Source organism: Octopus bimaculoides, chromosome 16 (genome assembly GCF_001194135.2).
Source record: "Octopus bimaculoides isolate UCB-OBI-ISO-001 chromosome 16, ASM119413v2, whole genome shotgun sequence".
NCBI lineage: Eukaryota > Metazoa > Mollusca > Cephalopoda > Octopoda > Octopodidae > Octopus > Octopus bimaculoides.
The window spans coordinates 28,682,843-28,703,249 of record NC_068996.1 but is presented as its reverse complement, the minus strand read 5'-3'; the positions used below and the strand labels follow the sequence as shown (position 1 = coordinate 28,703,249).

Below are 20,407 nucleotides of genomic sequence, written 5' to 3'. Positions count from 1 at the left end.
TATATATATATATATATATATATATATATATATATATATATATTACAAGGTGGCAGCACTAAGCAGTAATGTGTATAAATATAAGGTTATTACCAGTTCAAATATGCTTGGGGCATATTTGAACACATAAGTTGTTGGGCATGACACTTTCTTCTATGATTTAATTAACTGTCTGGTAATCTTGTATCCTACTTTCCCATATATTTTAAGTGTTTCTGCAACTATTCCTGATTCACAGTTTTCCCTCTTTCCATGTTCTTGATCATTTTATTTATCACACTGCAGTCAACTTGAATTGTTGGTCTCTGTATTGGATCAGCATAGGGTAATCCCTGTTTATCCTATGCATTTTCTACATTTAGCAGCTTTTCACAATAGCACTTCCATACCAGTTTCTTATGTTCCATATTAATGGTGAGTTTGCCTTCATCATTCCAAATACATCTCACTTCTTTTTCACACATTTTCTCACAATTCTGAACACTTCTCATTTCAGATCCTCACATTTCAGGACATGCAAATCTCTAGTCATCAAGTAGTGCTCCTTACTACTACCATTCTTCCAGTCCTCCCATGCCTGTCTCTTAGCCTTTACTGCCCTATCAATCTTATTCCACCACCATGTTACTTTTGGTTTGGTTGGGACTTTGCTCCAGCCACATCAGATTTGTAGCTTTAAGCAGGTTATCATGTACAAATCCCCAGTTGTCATCTATACTACAAGTATCTAAATCTTCTTCCCTACAGTCATGTGTATCATTTAGAATTTCTCTAACCCTATTCCCAATTGTTGGATCCTTTAATTTCCAAATCTTCTTTCTCTATGCTGTTTTCTTTTCTGAGTCAACCTAACTCTGACATAGAAGTCACTAGCTAATAACCTATGTTGAGTAGCGCATTCATCTTTCTGTCCTGTTTCTTAATGACACTCTGACTTGTGTGTTTGCAGATTAGCAGGTAATGAGGTGGTTGGATGGTTTGTTAAAGAATGTGTTGTAAATTGTAAGATCAGTAGCATCACAAAACTTGCTTCATTTCTTGAGCCATAACCATGTGCATTGTGAAAGCCATCAGTGTGTTGGTTAACATGTCCACTGAAGCCACCAGCTACAATAATGAGGTTGCTGTTATTTGTCACTGAAGTAATTTGTAGAAGGGCTTCATAGAAGCAATCCTTCTGTGCTTCTGGCAGTCCCACTTGTGAGGCATATGTCAAGATAAATGCTGCTATTGTGTTGCCTACAATTAGTCTTAACTTAATTATCCTATCACACACCCTGACTACTTATTACATTATCTATCCATCTCTCAGCTAACGGTATATCTATTGTCACTATTGTGCATCCAGAAGAGTTTGAACTACTATTTCCTACCTGTGAGGAGTTCAGTTGAAGATTTCTTTCAAGCATGACCCAACTTCTCTTATTCCCAGCCTTTAATGTTGTCAAGCATAGCAGGCTTCTGTCATCTTTATGAAGCTCAGCATATTGAGATTAGTCTTCTCCACTTCATTCTAGATATTTCTAGATCCCTTCCACAGGATTCACATACTGTGTGTGCCTGGAATTTCTTTACATGGCTGTTGTCTTTCATATGTGCATCACATACCAATACAGTCTTCTCTGTTACACATGACATCTGATTCCTCTTATATCCAGTTTTACTTTCAGCTCATTTGTACTTCATTATTTATGCATACTAACATTACGCATCCAGAGAAATATGCTAATTTAATTTCTTCCGAGTCTTCATTCACAAACCCTCTGCTTGCTGCTTGCGCACAAAATGCAGCATTGCACTATGAATACAAACATCATGCAAGTTGCTCTATACACTGACAGTAGAGTTGATACCTCCCTAATAAATGTGAAAATTAATGACAACAAAATACTAGTAAATACCAGCTTAACTTGTCTTATCTGAATTTCTTTAGTTTAGTTTTGCATGACTGAGTAAAAAATGAAATATTATGGTTTGCTCATCAGTTGCCAGTTTTCATGACCACCTCCAAATATCACATGTAAATCTCTTTATGTAGAAATCAGAATTATGATAACGACAGTATAAATCTCAGACCAGACACACTACTCATATGTTAGAGTGGTGCATCTGGTCTGAGGTTTATACTTTGCTAACCACAAATGCCTCTGGTTGAATATGTTAATATGGACATCTAATCTTTGTCTTTTTGCTAAAAATCCATAACCATTTGAGCATTAATATAAACTCCAGTTAGTCAAGTATGGAAGGGCAATGCTCATAACCTTTGAGACTTCAGGAAAGGAAAGAACATTCCTAAAACAGGAAAATTAATCGGAATACTTGTGATAGAATGAATTCTGCCAAAGGCTCCCAAGGATCAAATTATGGGCATCAGATTAAGCTTAAGAACTCAGAATCAAAGAGCTGGAACAAAGAGCGGCATAATCTTGTCTGACAATTCTGTCAATCCACTGCACTAGACTGGTACTTTATTTTACCAAGGATGGAAGGTAAAGTTAACAATGGTAGGATCTGAATTCAAAGTGCAAGGGTTTTGTTCTATACTCTCATGATTCTTCTAATTTGTTGTCAAATAACAGTGCTGTATCTTCAGAAGATTATCTTAATTATTTAGATTCTTGATATTCTGTAAACTTGTTCCAAAGAGAACCTTCCTTAAAATCAAGGTATCTACTTACCTCCAAATCACTCCAATTTGGAAAGAGCTCATTTAAAGCTATTGGTTCTAAGCAAGCACCAGATAAAGTGTGTCCACCTGGAAGAATACAAATATTGTGTGTTAATACTATTGCATGAGCACAGATTTATCATGATATTTACATAGCAAAACAGACAAACATGTTAATTTAACACAATATAACTCTCTTTGCTACACTTGGGAGCTATACTACAATTGAGAATTGAGTGATGTTAAGGAGTTAAATTACTGTGCAGAAGGTATTAGGATCAAACTTTGTCCCAATCTTTGTGTTGTACTGTCCTACACAAGATACATTACTATACATGAGCCACCGAAGGAGTCTCTATATAGAAACTTGATATGCTAGAAGTAGCAGCCAAATCTCTCCCAAATTCAACCATACTATTTTAGGAAAGAACACACTAAATAATGTAGCTGTACATATCCCTAAAAAGACAGGCTGGCCATGGTTGGAATGCTTTTCATCATAGATTTACTTGATCAGGGTTGACCTGGGGTCAAGCAGCAACAACAACAATACTGTAATAGCCTCAGTCTGCCTGGTTGGTAAAACATACAACTAAATCACAGTCAGTCAGGAAGATAAGATATTCAGTTTAAAAATATAACTAGTTGTGACAATTGTCATAAACAAGAATTTTCACACTTATACATACAAATCCTACTTTTTCCTCCTCTCCCAAACCACACGAGGAAATGGTGATTCTTCAAATATAGCTAAGTAGTTACTCAACCTGCTAGAAATAGATAACATCTCTCAGATCTTACCCTATTGTCTTAAAAAAGGACATAGTATGATGTAGTCCAAGCTATACTATACCTAAGAAAAGAGAGGAATGGTCATAGCTGGAATGCCTTTGATCATCAGTCTGTTCTGGGAGTAACCAACAACAAAAACATCACAGTTTAGTCCTTAGTAACAGTGCTTACTACTAATACAACTGTTGTGTAGTACTTTTTGAGAAATGAATACAAACACTATTTGCTTCAGTTTGCTTGGTTGATAAAACAGTTTCTTTCCTGACATCACATTTAAATGACTAATTACTATTAACCATTTAATTGTGAAGGCAGAGAATTAGGAGAGTCATTGGAGCATTGGATAAAAAGCCTTATGATATTTGTTCCAGCTGTCTTTGCTCTGAGTTCAAATCCTGCCAAGGCCAGCTTTGCCTTTTATTAGTCCAAGGCAGTGAACTGATGAAATTGAGATGACTTGCAGAAGATTTGTTTTCTGAACTTAAAAAATTCCATCAAGGTGTTGATGGCCAGAACCAATTACCTGATCACAAGAGTACCCTGCCAACCAATAACTAGCTAGTATGAACAGGTAGGGTTATGACCAGCTCAGATAACTGTGAAAGGCATTCTTTTACTTGTTTCAGTCGTTTGACTTTGGCTATGCTGGAGCACCACCTTAAAGGGATTTTTAGTCAAAGAAATCGACCCCAGGACTTATTCTTTGTGAGCCTAACACTTATTCTATTGGTCTGTTTTGCTGAATTGCTAAGTTACAGGGATGTAAACACACCAAGTAATGGTAAGGGAACAAACATAGACAAAGACACATGCTCATAAATACATATGTACATACATACATACATACATATATATATATATATATATATATATATATATATATATATATATATAAACATGACAAGCTTCTTTTAGTTTCCATCTACCAAATCCGCTCATAAGGCTTTGGTTGGCCCAAAGCTATAGTATAAGACACTTGTCCAAGGTGCCACACAGTGGCAATGAACCCCAGAACCGTGTAGTTGGGAAGCAAGCTTCTTACCACACAGCCACCTGTGCCTATGCAGAGGGTTCACTCAGAAGTGGATTGAAAACAGCTGAATGCATATAGTTTCCATAAAACCAGATCTATTGGTGACTTATTTCTCCTCTGTCTTCCCCAGTAGACTCTTGCTTTAGAATAATCTAGTGCAAGCAATGTTGTCACACTTGATATCAGCAAAACTTTTGCCTGTGTCTGCATGTAAACCCCCTATTAAAACTTTTTGCCTATGGGCTCCACCAATCTCTTACTTCTTGGATTTATAGCTTCTTACCACATTGCATTATTGCCACATGTTGTCAGAGATTTTTCTGTTCCTCATTCTACCAACACTAGTGTGCCCCTGGCTTCAGTTTTGTTCTAGAATCGCTTCATTCTACATACCAAAAGACTATCTTCCAGCTACATATAACAGCATTATGCTGATGATACTTCTCTTCATTTCTCCAAAACATTCTCCAACCATGCATCACCCACACACAACATTAAACCACACAACAAACCCACATTAACTCCCCAAATCAAAACCTTAAATGTATCCTCTACTGGGGACATGTCTCTTTCAACAACATAAATGTTACTTATATATAAAGAGAAAAAACATCATCACACTACATCCCTTTAATCACAACCAGCATTCAGCTAGAGCTCTCAAAATTGCTCCAATTGTTGGGTCTTACTACCATCAAGCAATACTCCTAGCACAAGCATATCTTTAAAATAGCTAGAATCTCATTCCAATGACTGGCTCTTCTTTTCAGGACCAGAAAATATTTCAGCCCCTAACAATTACCAGCACTCTATAAGTTCAAGCGAGGCTCACAATGGAATATTATTCTTACATCTGAGATGGTGCTGCTACTGTATACACAGACATCCTACACCATATCCAAGAAAGGTTGATCAACTTAAAGTCACTTGCAGATACACTCCAGCCTCTAGCCCAGAGATGCACTGTCTATCAATTTTTCTGCAATTACTATAATGGCTTCTAGCTGGATTCCCACCAGCTCTACTCAGGCATTCCCATCCTACTTAATTCTTGTCTTCTCATCCTTTTTATTATACCCACACCCACTGACCCTTCACTAATTGCAATATCCAGTCTTTTTTTTCTCTCAGAATGTCAAACTCTGGAATTTCTTGCTCATATCTTTTTCACAGGCTTTGACTTACAGTGGTTTGGGGAAAAAAACTAATGGCATCAATTTCACAGGTTTAGGAGGGCCTGAAAAAAGCCATGGGTATTATCCCTTCTTCCAGAAATAGCAAGGCAGAAAAAAAGATGTTCCAACAGTAAATAAATAACAAAATTTATCAAAACCTCCTCTATGTATGTAGGCATAGAAAAATTGATACAAAACTAAAATAAAAAGTAAACCATTACATAAATTATGCAATCTTTTTAGAAACTAGTGGCATACTTTTATGAGTGATTACCCATATCTTTGGTAAGCATGCAAAATGAGAGCATCACATGTGTAAAGTGTTACAACTGGGAAGTAAAACTGTACTTCAACCATTACTTGGTAAGAGGTATCTTCTAACAGTTTATGGTAATGATACCTTTAGAGTTGGGAAAAATAACTAAGGAAATAAAAAATAAAATAAAAACATTACCAACCAATTTCAGCAGATTTTTCAACTAGTGTTACTCGTAGTTCAATTTCTTTTTCAGCTGCAAGCTGTTTGAGGCGACAAGCTGCAGATAAACCTGCAGGCCCTCCACCAACAATTAGGATGTCTGTTTCATCAGCATATCTTTCCATATCGATATCTGGAAGAAAGAAAAAAAAGGATAAGGATAACTCTAACATTAAATAAGCTGTTGAAAGAATAGAGGAAGTGTGTGTAGTGAAGGACATTGGATAGTCAATTTCATACATTCAGGTTCTTATTTAGCACCAGGTTCTACAAAGGACATTACACCCCATACTACATTATCTAAAGGATGCTGTTTGTGAGACAGCTGGATGTGATTTAAAGCAAACTTGGGTGCTGCTTTTAGCAGGCCAAGTCAGGTTGAGTTACCTCATAGAGACTCTTTCAGTGGTCCAGATAATTTCAAATAATTTAAGGGGTAAAAATTCTAGACTTCTCTCCATTCTCATGCTCGTTTCCTTGGAGATATTAATATGGAGCATGAACACAGACAGGTTATTGTACATTTAGTCAAGTAGTTGGTAGTTCATCTGGCTGTAAGAAGACCCCACAGGGCAGGAACAGCTCACCACTGTAGATGACAAGCAACAACATGCAAAACATGTTTTATTAAATTGCAGTGTTGAGTTGAACTCCGGTTGTATGAAACATGCCTAGTAAAGTTCCTCCAATGTACAAACAAGAGTTCATCAAATAACTCACTGTGTGTTCTTTGGATTTTTATTTTGGTTCTTATCTATGGGATGTACTAAATGATTGGTGAATATAATGGCCTATTCCATATTAATTCAATGATACAGATTTATATCACCAGATGAACAACAAACTGAGAGAGAGACTCTACACTGGTGGTTTTCAGTATGGGTGTCACGACACCATAGAATGCCACAAACATTTGTTAGGAATGTGTAAAGCATCAAATTAAATTATACAATTAAAAAAAAAAGAAAGCCAATGTCTGTATTTAAAAGCAAGATTTTAGAAAGACTGCAAAAACACACTTAGGGCATAGCAGGTTTTCTTCTTTGGTTAAAATTTCTGAGAATAAACCAAGGGTGTTGCATATCAAACTAAAGGAGATAGGATGATGAGGTCACAGAAACACTAGAAGCCACTATTCTGCATGGTGACTAGCTCCACAACAAATACCATCTTAGAGAAGGACATGTTGGATAATGAGGCCTTGAGTTACCTGTACATAGGAAAAATGTCCTTAATAACAGGTTTACTTGATCAGAGTTGACCTAGGGCTAAGGAGCAACAACAATAAACAAGTGGACAACTTCTTCAGCTCATGTCAAGAAAAGGATTAGAAGGCAAGTATTAGGTTCATCGATAGAATATTACTGTCTGAATCCTGTGACAGCCTTTTGCACATTTTTTTTTTGAAGCTGCTAAACTTGTTCAATATATCCTTATGTGAATCAAGTTCCACGTTAGTAACTCTTAATGAATTAATTTTTGTCGATTCTGACATATTGCTAGTTTCTTTGGATTCTGGATTTTTACTTTCAATGTAGGGGAGATAACTTTGTCACTATCACTACAATAACGCACATTTTTGACAAGTAAGCTCTTTTTTCATGTTATTTATTTACAAACTGTGATTTAACTCCATAAAAGAAAAAGCTATTGATAAAAAGTATTAAAGTTCAAATTTGAAAATAGAAATTATTCAATTTTAGAAATATAAAATGTTTGACAAAATTATCATCATGTAAATCTTGTCCTAAAAAATTAAAAATTTCTATGTTTTCATATTTAAACCTCCGTATATGCAGATAACTTTTTCCAATATTCAGTAGTGGACTTCAGTAATAATGACTTTTCAGTTATTCTGTCTAAAAGTCTCTCTGTCTTATTCTTCTAACTTTGTACGTTATTGCTACAATTCCCCAAATTCTTTCAATCATCACCAGTTGTTTGACTATCTCACTTCCTACCTTGAAGACAACAATTTCACCTCACCTCTCTTTGAAGTCATCACAATTTGGGACTTCAGTGTACACAACTCATCTTTATAAATCATGTTCTTCCCACCCACAACACAGGTACTGCCAGCAGGGAGGTCGAATTATCAACACCAACTGTTAGCTCCACTCCTACACATATTTCTGAAAGACACACCGAATACTTCTGATCAATTTTTTATTCTTAAACCCTAAACTAACCCCTGTATTATACTGTCTTTGCTTCTACTGTCTTATCTGATAACTGCTATATAGACTAAAATACTAATCATGTTTCAAATGTGATGCTTGTGAGTGTTCTTAATGTGTGTGTAATTTTGCCTTCTTTGACTATATTTTATGTTCTGTGAAGAATGTTGTAGAAATATTCTTGTATTTTTTCCCTGCATTAGAATGTTTTAATTGTTGAAAATGATTGTTAGATATTAGACATGTCTGAAACTTTTTGGAGTTGCTGATAGAAAGGAAGATTGTGGATATTATACTTTTAGTCTGTTTATTTATAGCCAGTATTATAGATGGTGAATGTACATTTGTTGTTATATGGAAATTAGAGAAAGGAGGTGGTTGATGTTGTATAAAGGTGCACAGATGTTCAGAGGTTAAGAAGTCTGATTTGTAATCATACAGTTTCAACACTGATTCTATTGTGTAGGCACCTTTTATTTGACCCAAGCCTTTTCGGTGAAGTTTGATAGAAAGAAACTGTGTGAGAGTCAGTCAAATGAAGTAGAACAATTCTTAAATGGAAAACATAATTTGTCACTTGGTTTAATGCCTTTAGTGAAGTCTACTTTATTACATATATTCAGTCCAGGTCTGAATGTATGCAATTATGCAATATCGTAATGCACTGTGGTGATTTCTTCCTCTCTTTCTTCCTATCACCAGTTTTGGAAGCTCAGAAAAAAAAGTGTCATGAGCACTTCTCTTTCTTATATAAGACATTAAAATTAAAACACATGTACACACAAACACACAAATACATCATAGTATTCTCCTCTCACAAAATATCTCATATCTTCTGTTACCAAATCAGCTAACTGATCAAGTTTCACTACATATGGAAGCAAACGTATTTCCCTCCCTCTGCCATTTTGGTCCGAAATAAAGTGAATGACCAAAACCATGCTTCCAGTCATATTTCTTCCGTAGATATTTTCAACATAATTGAAGTCTATAATTGCAATATCCTCACGAGGTTTGTCCACAATTGTGCTGCTTAAAACTCCATTTATAAGAGATCTTTTATCCAATGCCCAAAGATAGCTATCAGATAAGCAAAGGATGCTTTTGTGTACTGAACAGTTTACTAACTTTCTTAGGTACCAAATTATAGCAGAGCCTTCTGGGCTATTATCAAGAGGTTCTCAACCAACTTTGCATAGTTTTCTTGTCATCAACTCTTTATTTAACTAAGCTCTCTTAGCAGCACACTTGCTGAAAAAGCTTTCACTTTGCCTTCACCTTTCATCATCACTTACACAGTCACAATGTAAAAAACACATCCAATTGCTCCAATGTGAAAAGGTATTTCACCATTCTCAAACTGTGCCATTTAGAGTCAGCTCCTATCCTTGCCAAACACTCCAAGCCCTCTCTTTTTCTACAAAAGTGCATCCTAGTCTATTTGGAAACATGCCACAGTATATTCCGTTTCACCTCTTTAACCATTCCAACATTTCAGGCAATAGAAACAGTTGTCAGCAATCAGCTCCTTCATCACCTTGAAAGATCTGTCATCCCTTGGTAATTACAAATATAGTTTCTACACAGTGAGATCAGACTTGCTCTGCTCCTATGTCATTCAATAGTGTCTTTCTACATGAAATGGTTTACTCTAAATATTAAACAAAAGCAATGTTTTTACAGTTGACATCAGCAAAGACCTTTGTGTCTAGAATAAGAATCATCTAACTGAGCTACCTACATGTAGCATCTTTCCATCTCTTGTTTCTTGTATAACAAGATCCTTATGAGGTTGGTGACAATGTTCTATCTGGCCTACATTCTATAAACTCTGGTGCATCCCATACACTCTTCACAACTTTACTTTTTCCTAACTTTTCACACACATTTACAATTTGAACAATCATCTTGCGAAAATTCTTCAATGGAGATATGACAACCCAGTCAAGTAACAAAATCACTACACATATCTAAGAAGTAGACTTGTACCACACATAATATAGTTGTGAATGATGGGGTTCCACAATGATTTCACAATATAGCTTTAATAAATGGGATATTCCACTTGCTGAATCATGTGAAGTGGCTGAGCATTCCATAAACATGTATATCCTTAACATAATTCATAAGTAGAAATTAGTGTGATACAATAAGGCTTTACCTTTGAATTACAGATGCAGTCTATATGATGGACTTCTAGATAGTTTGTTTACTCTGGCAACAGCACTTGCTGAAAGTTCCATGCAATGGAATGGGACCTGGGACTCCAGGGCTCTGAAGTGAATTTAACCACTCAGCATTTATAGTCATGAATAATCTACAACTAAAACCCATCTAAGTCACTACAAAAGAATTGTTCTGAGAATTTCTCTTCGCTGACTCTTGAGAACATAAGATCTTCAACTGGATCTAACAGCTCCTGTATCCAGCATAGTACTGTGCCCACATACACATATAAAATGCAATACCACATCCAGGTGAAAGCTATTCCATATTGTCAGCAATTATTCACTCACCTGTAAAATACTGCACTCACTGGCTCACAGACATACTGTTTTCTGTCTTTCTCTCTCTCTCTACCTATTCTATTGTTACTACAACAGCCTTTGTTTCTTTGAGATAACTGTATATTATCTTTAATCAAGCTTACCCTTTGTCACACATACTGTGTCTCATTTCTCATATCTGCATTAAACATCTCACTTAGTTCTTTGGGCCTAGAACTGTCACCCTCAGGAATTTTCTGTGTTTTCCCTACAATCTCACTAGTCTGAGGGGGCTTGAAAAAGTCAGAGGTATGTTCCTTTCTCTTTTGAATATATCATAGGAAAAAAATCTTTGTAACTATCCATGATGATTATATAATCTTACATGAAGTAATTTACAGCTGAGATTTGTAGCAATTGATTGGTGTTCTTTATAGTTTAGCATAGATATATCAGGCTTCTAATTTGTGCTTCACCATTCATTTCCACACATGTACAAACATAATTATACAGGCATGACAATAATTAAAGCCCTGTCTCTTTCTCTCACTCTCTCTCTCTATATATAGATATATATACATACACACAAACATGTACAAATGAGAAAACAAGGTACTCAGTAGATAAAAAAGAGTTTATATATTTATTATATGCTGAAAACTCTTTAAGTTAATGCTAACAGTTTAGCATTATCACTGATTACTTAACAGAAGAAAATTTACAACTGACAAAATTTATCTAAATTACTTTTGCACATTCAAAACTGTTATGATATTATTCAGTTGTCACATGTGCTTGAGCATTATGCTTTTAGCAATCTTTAACTAGAGAACAAAATCATGAAATCTTTAGCATAATGAAACAATGTTGTGAATAACTATAAGTTTAGGATCAAAATAGAAATAAGATTTACAAAATGTGGGATTTCCATGGAACCTGTTAATATTAATGAAAAAAAACAGACTCTACTTACACATGCACACACCAGCATATTTCTTATCCCTGTCATACATTTATATCTATACATCTGTTCTCATTTATCACTGATGGTTTAGCAAGTGGTCAAAGATTCTGTTTGGTGCACAAAAGCACATTCCAGCAATCATCCACAATGCTCAGTTACCTAGAATGCACTGATTATTGCTTGTGTTTACATCATCAAGTTGTGAGTCTGGATATTTTTTCATATGGATTTACGTACAATGTGCCCATTAACATGCCACCAGTGAATGGAAAAAATATGAAAGCGCTTGATCCAAACAAAGAATGGAGATGAGTGTATTTATTATTTACTCAACATAAATTTTACTCTAAATATTAGACCAACCATAAAACACTATCATTATATGTGGTTAAAAATTGTTTGGAGGTGTTATTTGGGTAAGTTAGGGGACAAGTGGCGGGGTTTTGGAACAAAAGCTATTTTCCCCATATGTTCTATTTATAGCTGATTCATTTAACACTGTGTTTTTTGGAACCATACGTCCATGATAAATGAAGATAGATGTATATACAAACAGGATGCTCGTACCTTTCCATCGCTCATCATCCTTTCTTGGATGGATTGTGTAATGTGTTGTGATTTTTGCTGCTGAAGAATACTGGCGTACATTCTTGAATCCACTGAGAACTGAAATGACAACCAAATAACAATAGTTATTTTTAGTTTGTAAAAGGTTGATAGTTGCAATAGAGACTTTAGTCTCTCTCTATCACCTTTCAACAAATTTATATATTAAGAAAACAGTAGAACAATTAACAAAATAATAAAATAAGTTTTATTTTGGTGATGCTTGGCTTTACAAATCCTGTGTCATTCAGCCTAGTTAACTTGTTGGTTAACTTGTAATCGGCATCTAGATATTAAGAGCTTCGTTGAAGCATCTGAGAGGAGCAAGTTGTTGTTACATCGAAGGCATCGTGCTAAAAAGAGTTAGAAAGCGCGCGAAGCGCTTTAAGTACTGGTTTTACTACACATGCACACTCGAGGGGCTTCCGGGAAGGCAAGTCCCTTGTGTATGCGTAGATTGTACTTCCTTAATGGCAACCATAATTTCGCGCCACTACAAGTTAATTAAAAAAATTTTTTTAATGGAAATATGTTTTAAACATTTTTAATGTCTGTATGACCATTTGGTTAAGCTGTAGCAACCATACTATATATTCAGAGCCTCAAAGTATTTTGTTTCTTGAGTAGTTGTGAATATTTTGCTCAGTCTAAATAAGCCTCCCACATATACAATAATGGAATATGTCTCTGGTATCTAGTAGGGTAATATAGCCTTGCCACTGGTAATTCAATGATATTAAAAAACTAGACACACCAGGAAAAATAAAGTCAAAGCAGATTAGTTCCGGGGAGATAACTTCGTCAATATAATTATTTTACACAATGTTCTAAATGATGAACATTGTGGAGTTCAACTTCCATAAATTCATTTGTTTCTTCAATTATCTTGTTTCATAAAACTTCTGTTGTCTGAGTTTCTTCATAGCCAATATTAAATAAAACTCTTGTAACACACCATTGTAGAATCCATGTATTATATGAGATAGTTCTATATCCTAGTGAAGCTTATCATAAGTGGAAAACTTCTTTTATCACCTGCTGTCTGTGGTTTTTATATAACCAATATTATGGTAAATGTCTTGTAAAATCTCACCGTGGAATCAATCCTAAATACTGATAGAATATTTCTATTATCATTAAATGAGAGCTGTCATCCCGAGTGGTTTTAGTGAAAACAATTGTTGTCTAGCACTTTTACACACTCAACAAATTGTTGATGCTACAAAAGACTTGTAGCATCTTATTGTGGGATTACTCTGTGGCTTGTGTGTGACACTGCTGAGTTGTTTGCATCATTTTTCAAATGAAAATTGGCCTTCTGAGAGGCTTTTATGAAAAACTTCTTATGCCACCTGTTGTATATACATTTTTTCTCTTTTCTTTCTTTTTTATATTTAAAAAAAATTATTTATACAAAATTTACATTATGGCAAACGACTATAAACATATTATTGTAGAGTCATGTGACATTGACATGGTAATATATATTATCAAAAGAAACTTTAACATTGCAACTTCTTTAAATGATACTTTCACTGAAGGAATTCTACCATCTCCAAGTGGCAGCATCTATGAAAATATTTAATTAAACATGTGGTGGTGTTTTAAAATGAAAGGATTACTATGGAAGCTACGGCTTTTCTTGTGAGCAAACATTAACTGGTGTTGTGAAATTACTGCAATTATAGAGAACACAATGTAGTAATCTCACTGCTTTATAGTCTAAACTGATATTTATCATAAAAACATTTATAAAACCCTTTTATGTACATAGTTTTACCCTTTAGTATTAAGATTATTCTGTCAAACATAAAATGAATTAATTAATATTACATTATCTTTTAGTAAAAATAAATGTTTGATAGATGCTACACAGAAAGTATCAGAAGGCAATGAGTTGTATTCAAGTTCAAAATGCGACACTTTTATTTACGGTTTCAAAACAACGCTAAACAAACATGTATTACAGGAATATTCACTGTGTGTGTAAACAATCAAAATTTGGACCTTCAGTCAGACAGGAATAACATAGCAAGACATGAATGTATTTGGTTGCGCCTACTAATTTTTACAGGTTCTTTGGTCTGGTACTGGGTATTAATCCCATAGTACAAAGCCGGACAAACTAATCTTGCTGAAGCAGTCAATTTCAGCAAACATGGTAAAACAATATAAGCTTCATAACAGCTTAAAAAAGGAGACAAATGCCAAGTGAAGAAGAGGGCATAATGACTTTGACTTGCTAAAAAAATCTTAGCTCAGTAGTTATAGTGACTAAGAAATTGAACAATTAATCTTCTAGGTTCTAGATGAAATTGACAGAATGAGAAGCTTGACAGTACATTGTTAATGGTTCAACGTCTTCACAGCAACTAACTCAACTTACTGCTTTTAAATGCATTTTCAACTTGGGTGGAAGTTGTTTGGATTTGTGCAATGCCAACCTTAACTGGTTAGTGTCTGTCTTAAACAACCAACTCGCGCTGCAGGAAAAAAATAAACTTATCATGTCTTACTACATTACCCCTCAGCAGACTGAAAGTCGATAGTAAAACAATGGGTATTAAACAATTGTCCAGCAAAAACACATGTTTACAACAAGAACTAAATATTCATACAAGTGCATGTAAAAAAAGAAATGCCACATATGTGTATGGATAAACGTTGCAATATCAGAATGGAAGCCAGATCCATAATGACAGAAAGTATATATTCTGGCAAATATAATGAGAGCTCACAGTAGTTCCAGGAAACAAATTAGGATCTTTCTGAATTGACGGGCACCACTTGTTTTCTTAATGAAACACTTTCAAACTTGGGATACTGGTAGAATGTGTCATATAAAACATCTTTTTCTCTTAGCCTTCTTAACAAAAATTTGTACATTGCAAGTTATTTCATGTTAAAATTGTCATATTTCTGTAATTTCAACCAATCACTAACGTCTATTCAGCTGAATACAGTTACTGCTGTTTTTGTAAACAATAATTTTTGCTGGTGTCAAGATTGTTATTCTCTGTTAATTATATCGTTATTCCCTAGTAAGGGTTTAGGGCTTTAGGGTTAGGGTTCGGATGTTAGGGTTAGGGTTAGGAGTGAGGTTATGGCAAAAATAATCATAACCCTAACCCTAACCCTAACTCTAAAACTAGAACCCTAACCCTAACTCTAAAACTCGAATCCTAACCCTAAAACTCTAAAGCTAAAACCAGTACAAATGTACGAACGATGTCATAAATAACAGTACCGCCAACAGTATTCAAAGGAAAAGATTCCATGACACCGTTACAACATGTTGTTTACATTCCACGGCAGTAATTGTTTTCACCTCAATAGACGTCAGTGATTGGTTGAAATTATCGAAATACGACAATTTTTTACATGAAATAACTTCGAATACAAAAATTTTTATCTGTTCTATAACACAAAATATACAAGTATACGAAGTTTGAAAGTGTTTCGGTACCAAAAACACTACATAAAACATAAATGAAAAGTGGTGCCCGTCAATTCAGAAAGATCCCTATTTTCAAGCACAGTTGCTAAAATTTGCAAGAACAACAGAATTGCATGTAGGCACATTGTAAAAGACAGACAACTTTTTCTATTAATTACTTGACTAACCATGGGTCCAATAGAGGTAAGCTGTGTCTGATGAGCACAGAAAGCATGAGATAATATCCAACGTACAAGGTGTCAGGCAAAAAAGCTTAACAGACACTGTTATAGTGATATAACTCACTAAAAAAGGCACAATAATATGGTGCAATGTACATATGAATGTTGCAAAAAAATATTTTAAACAACAAAGTACAGAATATTTACAAATGTAAGCATATGAATAAAAAAAATGTTATGAAAAAGGTAAAAAGTAACAATTTAAATGCAACAGTAGGCACATGCCTATAAAAGTCAACAAACGTTCACATACAGAGAAAAGGAAACATTAGTGTATTAAAAAAGAAAGGCAAAATAATATGCATTAAGAAACAGTTCATATGAATATTGTTTTACAAAGTTTCTTGGGCCAATGTACATGACGACCACTATGGGTTGTCACGATGTATGTTGGTGAAGGGGGAGTTGTGTGTGAATGAGCTTGTGGTGAATGCATTGGTGTGTTACTTTCATGCTGTATAGTGTAGGATGGGTGTGTATGAGGCTCAGGTGTGAGAGCATCTGTATAAGCTCATTTAAGTCTATCAAGTGAGACTGTTTCTCTAAAACCATTCAAATCTATGGTAAAATGTTTATCAATGTGTGCCAACACGTGATAAGGTCCTGAATAAGGTGGAGTGAGAGGACTTCTCACTGCATCTTTTCTAACAAAGACATGTGTACACAAGGCAATGTTCTCTGGAACCAAAGATTTAATAGTTTGCTGTCGAGTGCTCGTTGGTGGTAACTCCTGAAAATAGGCATGTATGCGATCAACATATAGGTTAGGATCCTGTGAACTCAAATCAATAGGAGCAAGCATCTGCCTAGGCAAAGACAAAGGAACACCATACAATAGCTCCACAGGAGAAAAACCAATGTCTTTCTTAATTGAAGTTTGGATACAAGGAGAACAATAGGAAGATACTTGGTCTAATGTTGAATATTAGGAGAGGCTCTAAAAGCAGCTTTCAACTGATGGTAGAAACATTCCACCATTCCATTTGACACAGGATGATAGCTAGTTGTATGAATTCTTTGAGCACCGATGATTCTAGACAGTCCCGCAAAAAGATGGGATTCAAACAGTCTACCTCGATCCATGGTAATAGTGGTAAGATCGCTGTAGTGCGAAATCCAACCCGCAACAAGGGCTTGTGCTACCAATGCCACAGAAATATCACTTACTGGTATAGCCTCAGGCCAATGAGAAAAAACAATTAATACAAGTCAGGATATAAGAAAATCCCTCACTGACAGGCCAGGGTCCAACAAGATCAATGTGAACATGGTGAAAACAAGCGTCAGGAGTACTGAAAGTGTTCAGGGGTGCATGGATGTGCTTATGTACCTTTGATTTTTGGCACGGAAGACAAGAACGAGACCACTCAGTAATGTTATGCCTCGTATTAGACCAGAAGAATCTAGCTGAAATGAGCTTTACTCAGGCAGTAGCGCCAGGATGAGATAGATTGTGCAAAGCATCAAAAACAACTTGTCGATGCTTCTCAGGAACAAAAGGACATGGTACATCAGTAGATATGTCACACAATATTTCTTTATCAGCAGTTGACAACAGCAGATATTTGAACTTAGATGTTGCAAAAACCGTGGATGAGGTGTCTAACGAGTCCAGTGGAGGTTGGTCGGATGATAAAGCAGTCAAGTTGATTTCCAAAGCAGACAGCAAAGAATTTTATAGGCAGACGAGACAATGCATCTGCCTCAGTATTGCAGGAACCTGAGATATGCTGTATATCAGTTGAAAACTGAGAAATAAAGTCGAGATGTCTAGTTTCCCTTGGTGAATATTTTTCTGGCTTTGATTGTAAGGCAAAAGTAAGAAGCTTAAGATCTGTGTAGGTTGTAAACTTTCTTCTCTCGAGAATATGCCAAAAATGTTTTATGGCAACGTAGATGGCCAATAGCTCATCCAAACATACTGTATTGTGTCTCGGCAGGTTTCAACTTCCAGGAGAAAAATACAAGAGGTTGTAGCTGTTCTGAATGAAACTGCTGTAAAACAGCACCAACAGCTGTGTCTGATGCATCAACCACAAGTGACATGAGACGAAAATGAACCGGTAAACAACGATTTATTCTCCGTTATAAAATACAATGAATGCCATACATGAAATAAAATAAAATAACAGGTTACAACAAAGATGTGTGAGAGACTTTGTGGTTAGGCTGGATCTTGTAAACATAGTTGATATATTGTTTGGTGGTATGTAGAGGCAGCCATTGGTCTGTTGTTTGTGTGGTCTTCATACAGCAATGATGTAGGCAGGTATCTGGTAGAGATGAAAGTGGAGACTAGCTGGTGTCAGATACGTCATTGTCAGAGACGAGTGGCATGTACCAAAGACAAAGTGCAGTCATGAACTGCCATTCTTATAGAGATCAGTAGGCTCCTAGAGCTGGTAATTAATTTCCCATGTAAGGAAAAATGAACTGTTGTGCCAACATGATTGGATGGCTGGAAACCGACCAATACAAACAACAAGTTCAGCTAATCACAAGTTCATGTGACCTTCTGGAATGAAAAGGTCTGTGGAGCCAATATCTGGGTATTTAAGCCTAAACAACCATAATGAAAATATCTCACACATAATGACAGTGTAAATCACTTCTGCTACAATCTTGTCACTTTGAGATTTTGTTTTTAGAATGACAGTATAGGTAGATGGGAAAGGCCAGATATGGCCAGTTTGAATGTAAAACAGATAAAATTATATTTGGCCAGATAAGATTGATTTAAATGTTAAAAGGTTAAAGAATAAAAATTTTTTGGCTAACTTTATAGGCATGCATGCTTGCACATACTCTCACACAAGTCAAAAGGCAGTAGAATTGAATGCTATGCACATTAAATAAAAAATTTTTAAAAACTTTCCTCATAAGTGGAAGACAAAAAAAAAAATGTTTGGCAATGCTAGTAACTGGAAATAATTTAGAGGAAATGAGAAATTGTTGAGTTGATTTAAATCTTTGTTGCAGTAAAGTATAATTATGTACATATATTTTGGTTTGTGGGGTTTTATCAGGATAATATAGTTCCCATTTGTTTGCAGAGAAGAAATTATGTATACAGTTGTCTCTTGCTTATAACAAAGATCATATTGTCTTTTCTCATTAACTTGATTACATTGAGTTGTACTTATTTTGATTAACCCCAGATGGATGAAAGACTAAGTCAACAACAGAGAAACTTATAAATGGATGTAGCTAAAAACCACAAAATATAAATAGATGTAGCTAAAAACTACAAGATACTTTGTCAGCTTCCTATCAGTTCTACTAATCCACTACCCTTAATATTGATGATGATGACAATGACTACAATGATGAAGGTGATTGATGTTGCTACTGTTGCTAGTTTTCTTTATTTAAGAAAAACAAAACAAAATAAAACAATAAAAATTCTTTACTATCTCCTAAGATCCACACATTCTCTTCCATAGTTTGTTCAGTGCTATGATCACCCATCTCGTCTTGCTGTTCTTCCTTCAGCATTTACATTGGGTTTTCCCTACTGATCCACACAACAATGACATCCAAGATCTTAAGAGTGCATAGACACCCTTCTGCAAGTGAAACCAACTTGTTTTTACCTTGTACCAATTCCTTTTCTCTTCCCTACATTTTTTCTTTTTACTGTCCCCAAGATTTTCCTTACCCTTTTCCATTCTCAGTCTCCTCTCCATAGCTGCAAGACAATGCAGTGTAAAGATTGCTTGAAACATTTTCCTCCACACCCCAATACTAGAGTAGGAGAACCCTTGGCTTCCCAGTGCCCTACCTTTGTTCCCTGATGCTGACGACAATACAAAGGATATGAGACAATTGAGTTGACAATGCTCCTATTCCAGGCATTTTTGATGCTGTGATTGGTTGCACACTGGAAACATGTTAGCAATCACCATAAATGGCCATCGCATCTGGGGCCTTACTATCTGTATTAGTGTGTGCATATATATAATAAATTTATTTCTCAAACGCGTGATAATGCTATGAATAGCGTGATCAGGATAAAGTATCCATATAATGCAGAAAAATACGTTACCGGCCAGCCATGAAACTCGAACTCACATCTCTGTGATTACATGTCAAGTGTTTTACCATTTCTCAATGCTTCTAAAGACAAACTTTGTTTGTTTACTTTCATCGTAAAGTTGAATTTAACGTTAGCGTCTTATGAAGCTAAATTTATAAGTTCTAAAATTGCAGAAGAATTCGTTGCTGGGCAGTTTAGTTTAATGGTAAAACACTTGACATGTAATCACAGAGATGTGAGTTCGAGTCTCATGGCTGGCCAGTAACGTATTTTTCTGCATTATATGGATAATTTATCCTGATCACGCTATT

General features: G+C 35.4%; 1 protein-coding gene across 1 annotated transcript in view; it reads right to left on the bottom strand.

The window, feature by feature from the left end:
* LOC106873736 (electron transfer flavoprotein-ubiquinone oxidoreductase, mitochondrial) overlaps nt 1–20,407 on the bottom strand; it is a 78,050-nt gene that overhangs the window by 40,828 nt on the left and 16,815 nt on the right. Inside the window, exons 2-4 of the mRNA XM_014921228.2 lie at nt 12,344–12,442; nt 6,130–6,282; nt 2,682–2,758 (exon numbers count right to left, since the gene is read on the bottom strand). Of these exons, the coding sequence (XP_014776714.1) occupies nt 2,682–2,758; nt 6,130–6,282; nt 12,344–12,442 (329 nt within the window). The remainder of the gene's footprint in view (nt 1–2,681; nt 2,759–6,129; nt 6,283–12,343; nt 12,443–20,407) is intronic.